General features: G+C 42.5%; 1 protein-coding gene across 1 annotated transcript; it reads right to left on the bottom strand.

The window, feature by feature from the left end:
* Window positions 1-1825: 1825 nt before the first annotated feature.
* On the bottom strand, window positions 1826-9924 carry LOC133001824 (eosinophil peroxidase-like). Its single transcript, XM_061071527.1, has 15 exons — window positions 9861-9924; window positions 9681-9768; window positions 7725-7900; window positions 7358-7490; window positions 6396-6522; window positions 6093-6299; window positions 5637-6000; window positions 5069-5229; window positions 4484-4742; window positions 4228-4398; window positions 3889-4126; window positions 3550-3767; window positions 3153-3191; window positions 2997-3035; window positions 1826-2385 (listed from the first exon to the last, which is right to left on the bottom strand). Exons 1-15 carry the CDS (start codon window positions 9922-9924, stop codon window positions 1925-1927), a joined length of 2745 nt encoding a protein of 914 aa, XP_060927510.1. The 3' UTR covers window positions 1826-1924.
* Window positions 9925-11617: the final 1693 nt, after the last annotated feature.

The raw sequence follows: 11617 nt of genomic DNA, 5'->3' as shown, positions 1-11617 counted from the left end.
AAATTGACCTAATTTGTCCCAATAAACGTCCGTTTATTTTCTTAACCAGAGTGTAAATTCAGATTTTATTATGTTTGCAAAAATATATTTAAAAAAAATAGAATCTCGTTACCTGTTTCTGTAAAGGTTCCTGTGAAGCTCTTTGATTTGTTGTGTCTGGTGTTGACATGCTCAGTCCCTACAGAGTGGCCTTGCCCCTGGGCCCTCCGGGTGAAGCTACTGACAGTAAAGAGCAGTTCCTTCTTCCTCCTCTCTCCACCGGGGGGGAATCTCGACCCACGTTGGTCGCGTCTCTGGCTGACTGATATTTTATAACAGTCAACAATAGCAGTTGTTAAAGGGACTTTGCCGGATTGTGGTAGTTTATTTTTTTTAATCTTCTATTTGACTTGTTTTTCTTTGTCATGAAACTAATAAGTTAAATGTATTATTCATTATTAAATTAATTCAGATGTGTGTTTAAGCAGATTTCAGACTTTAATTTACATTTTAATGTTGCATTCTTCTTGAAGCCTCATCTTTGTCTATTTTCATGACTAAAAGACATGACATGACTATATAGCTACTAGATATTATAGTATAAATATAATACTTATTGTATTTAATTTTCTTTCTAAATATTTTGGAAAACATTTGATCCCATTAGATATCCAACAATAGAGAGATGGAAGTCAAATGAGTGCAATCAATTTTTAAAAACTCTGCTGTCAGCGGTCTGCATGATTTTGAATCCTGTTGGCACGTTTCATCCCACGTTCACCTCTGCTTCCTGTGGACACTCTGCCTCTCTAGGGTGAACACATGCAGCCCAGGTGGGACACACAACAGACACTCAGTCGACCACAGGTGTAAATGTTAGCGTGTTCGTTTCTCTGTCCTTCCCGCCCACATCCAGTTCATGAAGTGTAGCCTTCCAATAACTTTAACTGTTAACACTGATGAAGGCAAAGAATGAAGGAATTCGTATTCATCAGCAATTTCATTATGAATTAAATTTGACATTTTAAAGATGCACTGTAGTTAAGAATACAAGAGAGAAAACAAACAGATTTGTTTTTTTTGGTGACATAGTTTGAAATGTTCATTTAGCATGAAGCTGTGGGACCGAGACAGAACATAAGTGCAACAAACTGAGTTAGAATCAGTGTGTGATTCTGATGACAAATGCATCAAATGCACCAAAGAATATTGGTTAGAATGAACCAGTTATGTCACTTCTTCATCCGTCTCCAAAAAGAAGAGTGGCTCCATCTACAGGTGACATTCAGTACATCCTGTTTTTATTGTTTTCTTACAGTTTTTTTCAATTGCTTAAACACTAAAATCAAAAGTATCCTTGAGTGTAAGGTTTTGATAATTGTGTAATACTTTTGATTTTAGTTTTTAAGCAATTGAAAAAAACTGTAAAGCAATGGATATATTTTAAGATCGTGTTCTTCTCTCTGTGAAGTTCATGAAGTCACTCCTGATCCTGTCTTGTAAATAAGAACATGTCAACACACTGGTTGCTGAAGCTTCACTTCAAGGTTTTGTTTATTGAATGCTAAATACAAAAGAGAAGAAAGTGACAGTGAAACAAACCTTGCAGACAAAGGCTCACCTTGATTGCATCTGAGTATAAAGTATTCATAATAATACTGGAAATTCCAACTTCAAAATTGTCTACAGATGAATATCTTGTTCCAAAAGACTGCATACAACAAAGTAAACATGTTTAGTTCTTTAAGCTACTTGTTCATACGTAATATTTCAGTTACGTGTATAAAGTTGTATGGTGTGCCCAAGACTAGAGGATGAAATATTATAAGAGTGCAAAAAATAACAAAAGTTCAGTGCATAGAGGCAGAGTAATTAAAACAGATCCCACAGCAGACAGACCACAGGTGTGGTGAAGGCGTTTCAGTCAGGAGAAGAGGTGTTTGTGTCACATGGTGAAGAGCAGGTGTCCTGAGAAGAAGCTTTTGTTGCTCAGGCCGATGGTCTTGTTTCCAGTCTCTAGCCACACTGTGTCTCCATTCACCAGCTTCAGCACCGTTTCCCCGGAAGACAGGTATTGACCTCCGTGAAAGAACTTGAAACTGTGCAGCACCAGCTTACTGTTGCGCATCAGGTCCACACCTCCAGCGCCGTAGGCCGTGCAGAGAAAGCTGAACTGATAGACACCGGGAATCACACATGTGAACAGGCCTGTCTGTGTGCTGTAGTGGTGCTGGTCATTGTAGATGACCTGATGGAAATGAATTATTTTCTCAACGTATGGTTTGTACACCCCCAGGATGACAGAGAAGGCAGATTGTGGGAGTGTGGCATTTTGGAAGAGTGCTGGTGGACCAGGGGGGCCTGGAGGTCCTATCGGGCCTCTCCGGCCCCTCGGGCCTCTAGGTCCTACTCCACCTGAAGACAAACACAATTTTATAGGACTTAAAACTTCTGCCAAAACATACAGTTTATCATTATCATTTTCATCTTGACATCGTTTTTGGCAAAATACATTTCAGATTTTCTGTATTTTTTAAGCACTTTGAATTGCCCTGTTGTTTCAAGCCTACACAAATGCCCTCGCATTAATTGCTTTGATTTACTTCATCCTGTTTAAATAACACATTTGAATAATTCAAATTTTCTTCCAGTTTTGCACAGATCCAGAATCATGCAGCCACATTTTTCGATAAAACCACACGTGGTACATTTAACTCATACTGTAGTTCAAATGGGAGCCAAGTATTTTCGTGATTATCATTTTTGAAATGATGCATTACAGCTCACGATCTGAGCCAAGATATAAAGCATCTACACTTAGAAAAGCATAGATTAGGCCTTTGTTGCATGTCACTTTTTAAAGTAGGCATCCTGTGGCGTTTCAGCTGTGAACAACACATTCAGAGTTAAATATTATCAGAATGTATCACATTCTTTGCAAAACTGCTTTACAGACAGGTTGTTTCAGTGTGTTTACATCTCATAAATAAAAATATATAAATATAAAAAGAGATTACCTCGTTGTCCAAGAGGCCCTGTTGGTCCAGACTGCCCTGTGTGACCGGGGGTCCCTGTGTGTCCAGGGGTCCCTGTGTATCCGGGGGTCCCTGTGTGTCCAGGGGTCCCTGTGTATCCGGGGGTCCCTGTGTGTCCAGGGGCCCCTGTGTGTCCAGGGGCCCCTGTTGGTCCAGGTGATTCGACGGGGTCACAGCCTGTGGATCAAGAAGATGTTAAAACACGTTCTGTCTCATAATTAAAGTAATGATTTCATTTTTAATAAACTTGGTGAGTACAACATGAATGGTTAGGTTTGGAGTGAGGACCACCTTGACCAAGAAGCCAAAAAGTTAAATGCATGATTGGAATATGCAGTGGTAGTACTTGTTAGTGTTTAAACCGACCTCTTTTTCACTGACTGGATTAATGCTAACACCCGAGCCTGTAACATCAAACACCACACATGAAGAAGGATTTTCATTCAGGTTTTTAGAGAAGAAACAAATACACCAGGTTAAAGTCAGAACAAGAATCTTCCCCAGGTTAAAAAAGTTGGCAACCATGTTGTTTCACCTGAGCCGTTGGTGCAGGATCTGTCCCTCCACGCCGTCAGGTCCACGCCTCGGATGTTGTTGCAGCGGACGAGCCGGTTCCTGTTTGAGATGACGTTGAAGGCGTTTGCCGGGACCGATGTGATGCCGGTGTTGTCGCAGATGATCTTGGACAAGGTGGCGGAGGACAGGGCAGCTCTCTGTCTCGCGGTGAAGACGCCCGGGTTCTCGTGCCACAGCCTGACAATTTCAAAAGAGACAAGAAGCGAGAAGGTTTAGTTACCAGGTTAACCGGGTACCAGGCTACATCTGTTGAAATGATGAGCATCGATTACATGCATTCGATTATTTCTCCACAAACCTGTCACCCTGGCGGATAGCCTTGAACTGTCTTGCAATGAGACAGGCGAACAGGGGCCCCACACGGCCACCCGGCACGAACGGCTCTGCCACACCTCCCATCCAGACGTCGATGTTGTTGGGCGAGCCGTAGAGCTCCAGCAGCCTCCGGGCCAGATTGTTGTTGTTCAGAACCCGCCCGAGCTCCGCCTGGTTCCTGGGCTGAGACAGGCCACAGAGCCTGCGATAGGCGTTGTAGCCTGGAGGAGTAAACAACAGAGCAAACAAATGAGTGGAATTAAGACATGGATGAAGGGTTAGAGTGGGAATGGGCGGAGGAGAATCAGTGTGAGTGATGTACCAGGCAAGCCGTGGTCACGTCCTCTCTGCATGTTGAGAGCGCCCAGGTCCAAAGCCAGATGCTCCACAAACTGGAACAGCCGCTCCCTCAGAGCATCCACCAACATGTGATCCTGAGTGTTCAGCTTGGCGGGACGGCCGATCAAACCACGCAGCAGAGGGTCAACACCACCTGGGCAGATCAAATAAATGTTAGGTTTGTTATTTAAGACAGAATCCTAGAAGGTGTTGCTTCAGTTTCCCTCTGTGCAGCTCACCCTCATAGACGATTCTCCAGGGGGTGAAGAAGGCCATGTGCAAGGACACACTGGGGAACTGATTATTCTCCCTGTAGTTTCCATCCAGACGGGCTACCATTGGCTGGATGGCCAAGTGGCCAAAGCGATAAGCTGCTGTTGCAAAGACGTTGGATATGCTGGGGTCCACATTGGCATTGTAGCCGCAGTAAGGGCCGATCTGTGTTCGAACTGCATTGTCGCCCAAAATGTGTGTCAGGTAGTCCCTGAACACAAATATCTGAGAGAGACAGAGAGAGGGGATTTCAGACACAGACAATGGGGATACTAATATACAAGTTAAAATAATCATAATAATAATGATAACAAAAGTAATAATCATAATAATAATCATAAACTCAATATAAAACACTTATCAAAACACAGCTACAAAGTGTTTCACAATAAGAAAGACACAAATCAAATAAAAAGACGGAAATAAAATAAACTGTGAATAGCAACAACTAAAAAGGTCTTTCTGGTAGAAATTTGTTCTGAAATAAATAGAATTAAAATCAAAATTTAGTAGAAGTCCATTTTTAGGGAGGGACTTGCCGGTCCACCAACCTGTGTGTAAGCACCCATGATCTTGCGCGCCTCCTGGTAGAGCGTCTCACTGTCCCAGTGGGGGTTCAGTCTCTTCAGCGCGCGGGCCAGTCGGTTGTGCTCACGCAGAAACAGCGTGTGAAGCGATATCAGCGCGATGTTCTCGTCCACACGCACGTCACCTTCACAGCAGCAAACAGGAGGTGTCAGATTCCATTGTTTCACAGGGTGTAAATGAGTTACAGTACATGTTCCCTTTTTATTAATGTTTGATAGATCAGAAATAACACATTATTAAGAACATTTGAATTGCTATTTATTGAATGAGGCATAACATGCTTCCTATTTTTAACCAGTTTGATCACTTTACTTTGAACTTCCTGACTGTTTTAAGCAAAATAGGATGGGAATTTTTCATTTTTTCATAGGTTCATCAATATTTCTGAATAATTATAATTAGTGCAATGAAGACATATTTTACATTATTCCCAAAAAGTTACAAAATAAACAGTTTTTCACCCTAACCCTAAAAACAGATCAATTAAACATGAACTCATTTTCCTACAAACTAACTTGCAGCTTGACTAACCTGCAATGAAACAGGGCACCTCCTTGGCGTTTGTGTCGTTTGTGACTCTTTTGCGCGTGGCACACATGTTCGCCTCCATGTGATCGAAGGGCAGCAGCTCACGTCTGTTGTCTCTGAACTCCTTGTTCACGCGCAATAGGCCGCCATTGTTAGTGAGGTCCCGAAGAGAGAGGGCGCGCTTGTCATCAGAGCCGTACACCTGGCTGAGGTCCAGGAAGGCCGTCAGCGCGTTGATCTGCTCCCTCTTGTTGGGCTCTCCGCCGAAATTGTAGGCCGAGAACCCTGTTCCACAAGCAGGAGCGGACCTGAAGGCCGGGATGCAGGTGTCGGGGCGGGAAGGAATCCGAGGGTCACCACAGGGAATCTGTTTGATTACAAAGGGAAGTCAAAGGTCATGAAGCGAATCAACGAGTCAAGCGAGAACAACATCTGGAACGTTTCAGGTTGGAAACCCACTGGGATGGGGATGCACGGCTCGCTCTTCTCACAGCTCTCCTCACAGTTCACCCCGTTGCTGAAGGAGCGGATGCTGGGGGAGAAGGGCGTGAAGGTGAGATCGTGGTCGTTCCACTGGCCAAACATGGTCACCATGAGAGTGAACTCTCTGTCACTGGCCACGGCTGCATCTGTTGTGTTCAGGATGTTGTTGGACACCTGTCGTACCTGCAAGCAGAGGGGGAGGAGTTCATTTAGGAAGTATTTCCATTTCAAATCAACGTTTTAAGAGGAGCAATCGAGGTGAGCGACTGACGGTCGTACCAGTGGGAGCAGGAAGTTGTTGAAGCTGCGGTTGTTCCAGCCTTTGGGTTGGGAGATGCTGTCGTCGTATTCAGCAGGCAGCAAGCGGGCGAAGGGGGTGTTGGAGGCTCCGAGGCGAGGGTTTTTTCTAAAGGCAAACAAGAATCAGAATCAGCTTTATTGGCCATGTGTGCGGACACATACAAGGAATTCGACTGCGTTTTTAAAAAAAAAAAATTTAAAAGACCGCCGACCTGTCACTGGTTAGTGAAAGGTCCCGCAGCGGCGAAATGCAAGGGGCTGGAATAACACAAACAAATCAAATACTGTTTCATTCCTGATCCACCAATCAAAAGAGCAGTGTTATCATTTGAACGCGAGTTGAACGTAGGCTTCCGAGTATAAAAGTCACCGCAGGCATGGTCAGCGCTCACCCTCACTGAGACGACACCCTGCAGAGTTTGTGCGATTGCTCTTGTTTCCTCTATCATTCAGATATTCATTGCTGTATGAAAAGTATTTTTAAAGACTCACTCCTTCCTTACTTATAGCTTCCTGCACTTGCAGTAGGCCTATTCGTAGCCTAATCTAAGGAGTAATTTGCTCCATAGTCTTTTTAGAAAGCTCGAGAAAGCCCCAAGAGCTAGCCTTCTAGCTAGCTAACTACCCCTAACCAGCTTTGGGGGGTCCAGTTTGCAAACGTTTGAGAACCCCTGTTCTAACCTGTCACAATAATCATCTGATTCCTGCCAAGGTCCTATTCAACCAACACAAACTGCCTTTTGGAAAGAAGCTGTTTTGTTTTTTTTTTCATTTTATTTAGAAAACTGTTGAACCGGTTAAAACCAAAGATGATGCTGCAGAAACTTTTTGTAAAAATCCTTTTCAAATGTGTGTTAATAGTCAATTAAGAAAATCTGCAGGTAAGAGTTTAACATGTCACGAAAAAGAGGAAGGAAACCTAATTTCTCTAAGTGACTCACAGGTTGTTGCAGACGCTGGTGATTGTGCGATACTTGTTGATGGTTAATGTGCTGCAGCATTCTGGGAGGCGGATCCGAGACGCACATCCAGTTATTCTGTCGAGATCTTTCAGGTCGTCCTCACTGAGCAAGTCTGGAAAAATGTGACAGAGACGTTTCATGAGTCCCCGCGTTGATGCACACGTGTCTGCCAACATCACATATCTGGTTTTCAGTTACATCTTTGAAGTGCTGGACTGTGACCACGTTATGAAAGTAGAGCCTCTTAGAAAACCAGGAAAAGGTTTTAAGAAAAACACTGCTGTGTCGTCTTTGTGTCTTTGTGTAGCTGCTGCCTGTGTCTGTGTGTAGTTGCTGCCTGTCAGACCTGTTGTGTTGAGCGAGCGCTTGTGCACACGATGCACCCTGTCATGCAGCAGGCGAAGGGTTTGGGCCTTGTAGTCTGCAGACCTCACAGCCGAGCGGGTTTCACCTCGAGGCTGCTTCAGGAGACGCAGGGTGTCGTGAGGTCTCACCTCGTCCTTGCGGACTCGCCTCAGACTCCTGGAGGAGGGAAAGGTCACAGGGTTAAACCATCAAGTCAAACCTGTGGTCTGCATTAGAGGTCTGTCGCGTGTTCTTTTATCCCAAATATGAGAGGAGCCGGTCTCGGTTTGGTTCAATCAAGTATTTATTAAGAAGCAATGAAAGGGTATGAAAAAGTTACAGCAAAGCAATAGGCACCCAAAGCACAACCCCCGGTCCTCTAGCGGCACCAGACAGTCACGAGTCGCATCGAACAGAAGGCGGTTGTAATATTTTGTAACAGTCGGTATGTATTATTATTGGTCAGTAATGAAGGGGAGTCGAGACTTGGTTCTTCCTCGATGGTGCACAGGCGTAGTTCCACCATCTTGGCACTGGAATAAGAAAGTGATGAGCAGCTCCGCTTTGCTCCTCCTCTGATAGTTGATGGGCAAAATCTTCACGTCATGACAGTCTTAGTTTTGTTTTTCATAAACAAGCCTTGACTCGGCTGACGCTTTGTGGGTCGATGTTGTTGTTCATTGGAGTAAAGAATATTGTGTTCCTGCTCTATCTATCTGTGTAAACATTCGGCTCCTCACAACCAAAACAACGCCATTCTATCTGCCCTCCAGAACCTGGGGCAGCTGGTTGAACTCTGTGTGATGTTGAAGAAATCTAAGGGAGTTATGCTATAATATAACAAGCTAGAAATGAGAACAAGTTTAAGGACAGTAAAGGTCACAGATTCCCAGTCTCAAAACAGGCAGTGGCTCTTATCAAGGCAGGTGTGAGACCGACCAGCAATGGGACGCACACACATTTCAACCAACTTCAAGATTAACACTAAGCAGCAGTGCTTCTGACATTCAGTAATAGCAGTTGGAACACACCGAAGAAGAAGGTTTTTATTTCCGCCTGAATATTTCCTTGTCAACAGATTCCTGCAGATGACTCTAGCTGGGACTTATGAGCTGGAAAACACAATGGGACCACAGCATGAAGCCTTACCTAGCCCAAATTCAAATTGGGGTGAGACGGAGAAAGTAGAGAAACAGGAGTGAGACGGAGGAAAGAAGAGAAACAGACGAAGTGGGGGAGTGGGATATAAGAGGGAAAGAAAGTGATTCTAAAACTGTTCAATTGTTAAGATGTGTTGAGATTTATTATCTGTAAAATTGGGTGAGACTTTTGAGTCAAGATGTGAAACAGAAAAATTTAAATTATAGCTTTTGCTCCCTTTATTTTAGTTTTCTGAAGATAAGCCCTTTATTTGAACATGCACAATTTTCACATTTTATTTATTTTCTCTTATTTTGAAATGCAGCCCTTCTTTTATTTAGTTAATGAGAGAACGTTGTACATATCTGCAATCATACATATATGTTCAGTTCTACGTTACGTAAGTTTTTGAATCGTACTGAATTAATTTGATTTGACAGTCAGGTAGTGAGTACATGCAGATGTTGATACAACTACTAGGTTACTTAAATATATATCACACTAAATAGTTAGACATTATGATCTTCCGGACCTTTGCTTCAAGACATTTTCTCTAACTGGACCCCTTTAAAATTTAGTTGAATACCCCTGGTCTAGACGGTTTCCATTTGGAGACTAAGTGAGTGATATCCATTTTGTTGGTCTGAATGAGACGTTGATTGTACCGGCTGTGGTGATCGGATCTTGAAATGGTTTGCATCGGTCGAATCACAAGAATCGTAGCTTTCCAAAAATATGTCGCATCAGTACCTAGCTGTACGAAGCAGTTTGTAAATAACCAGACGAAAGAGAATCCAGTATTTTAAAATGAACTCACTCTTGTCTGGAGTACAAATACGCATCATCCACAAGTTTCTTCGCCTCCTCAAAACAGTGCTGGAGGAAAAGACTGCCCAGATGTTCTCCTTCGAAACACCAACACATTTCACAAAAGAATTAGACATTTAAGAAAAAATATTTATGGGGGGCGAAACAGAGTGACGGAAACAGCGTGTACCTGTGGGTTTGGGCTGACCAGGCACCAGGCAGAGGCCCAGCACAACAAGGACAGGGAGGAACATCTCTGAAGCAAAAGAATAAAAACTAAATTGACCTAATTTATTTTGTCCCAATAAACGTCCGTTTATTTTCTTAACCAGAGTGTAAATTCAGTTTTTATTATGTTTGCAAAAATATATTTAAAAAAAATGTAATCTCGTTACCTGTTTCTGTAAAGGTTCCTGTGAAGCTCTTTGATTTGTTGTGTCTGGTGTTGACATGCTCAGTCCTTACAGAGCGGACTTGCCCCTGGGCCCTCCGGGTGAGGCTGCCGTCAGTAAAGAGCAGTTCCTTCTTCCTCCTCTCTCCACCGGGGGGAAATCTCGACCCACGTTGGTCGCGTCTCTGGCTGACTGATATTTTATAACAGTCAACAATAGCAGTTGTTAAAGGGAGTTTATTTTTTTTAATCTTCTATTTGACTTGTTTTTCTTTGTTATAAAATTATTAGTTAAATGTATTATTCACTATTAAATTAATTCAGATATCAGTGTGTTTAAGCAGATTTCAGACTTTAATTTACATTTTAATGTTGCATTCTTCTTGAAGCCTCATCTTTGTCTCTTTTCATGACTAAAATACATGACATGACTGTATACCTACTAGATATTATAGTATAAATATACTGCTTATTGTATTTAATTTTCTTTCTAAATATTTTGGAAAACATTTGACCCCTTTAGATATCCAACAATGAAGAGATGGAAGTCAAATGAGTGCAATGAATTTTTTTAAAACTCTTCTGTCAGCTCTATGCATGATTTTGAATCCTGTTGGCACGTTTCATCCCACGTTCACCTCTGCTTCCTTTGGACACTCTGCCTCTGCAGGGTGAACACATGCAGCCCAGGTGGGACACACAACAGACACTCAGTCACCCACAGGTGTAAATGTTAGCGTGTTCGTTTCTCTGTCCTTCCCGCCCACATCCAGTTCATGAAGTGTAGCCTTCCAATAACTTTAACTGTTAACACTGATGAAGGCAAAGAATGAAGGAATTCGTATTCATCAGCAATTTCCTTATGAATAAAATTTGACGTTTTAAAGATGCACTGTAGTTAAGAATACAAGAGAGAGAAAACAAACAGATTTGTTTTTTGGTGACGTAGTTTGAAATGTTCATGTAGCATGAAGCTGGGGGACCGAGACAGAACATCAGTGCAACAAACTGAGTTAGAATCAGTGTGTGATTCTGATGACAAATGCATCAAATGCACCAAAGAATATTGGTTAGAATGAACCAGTTATGTCACTTCTTCATCCGTCTCCAAAAAAGAAGAGTGGCTCCATCTACAGGTGACATTCAGTACATCCTGTTTTTATTGTTTTCTTAAGAGGACTGACAGCAGGCTCCAAATCACAGCAAACCAAGTGTGTCTTTTTAGACTAATATACATTTGATACAAAAATATAGTTTTGTATTTGTTGCACTAATGGAGCTCAGGCCATTATACTGTGTATGTTTGTCCTGTACTTTTCATACTGTCCTATATACAATTTTACAGTTTTTCTCGATTGCTTAAGCACGATTTTCCAAACAGGGCCCAGTGTTTCAAAACACTACACACAATCAGCACAACCACACACCCAATCAGCAGAACACCTCAGATCCTTTGCAAAATGAAACACTCTTTCAAAAACTATACACTAATTTATCAAAACCCTATTTTGTTACCATATGAAACACACACGTTTCATATGACTTAATTCTGTTTG

Source organism: Limanda limanda, chromosome 1 (assembly GCF_963576545.1).
Source record: "Limanda limanda chromosome 1, fLimLim1.1, whole genome shotgun sequence".
NCBI lineage: Eukaryota > Metazoa > Chordata > Actinopteri > Pleuronectiformes > Pleuronectidae > Limanda > Limanda limanda.
This window is presented reverse-complemented; position numbering and strand designations above follow the sequence as displayed.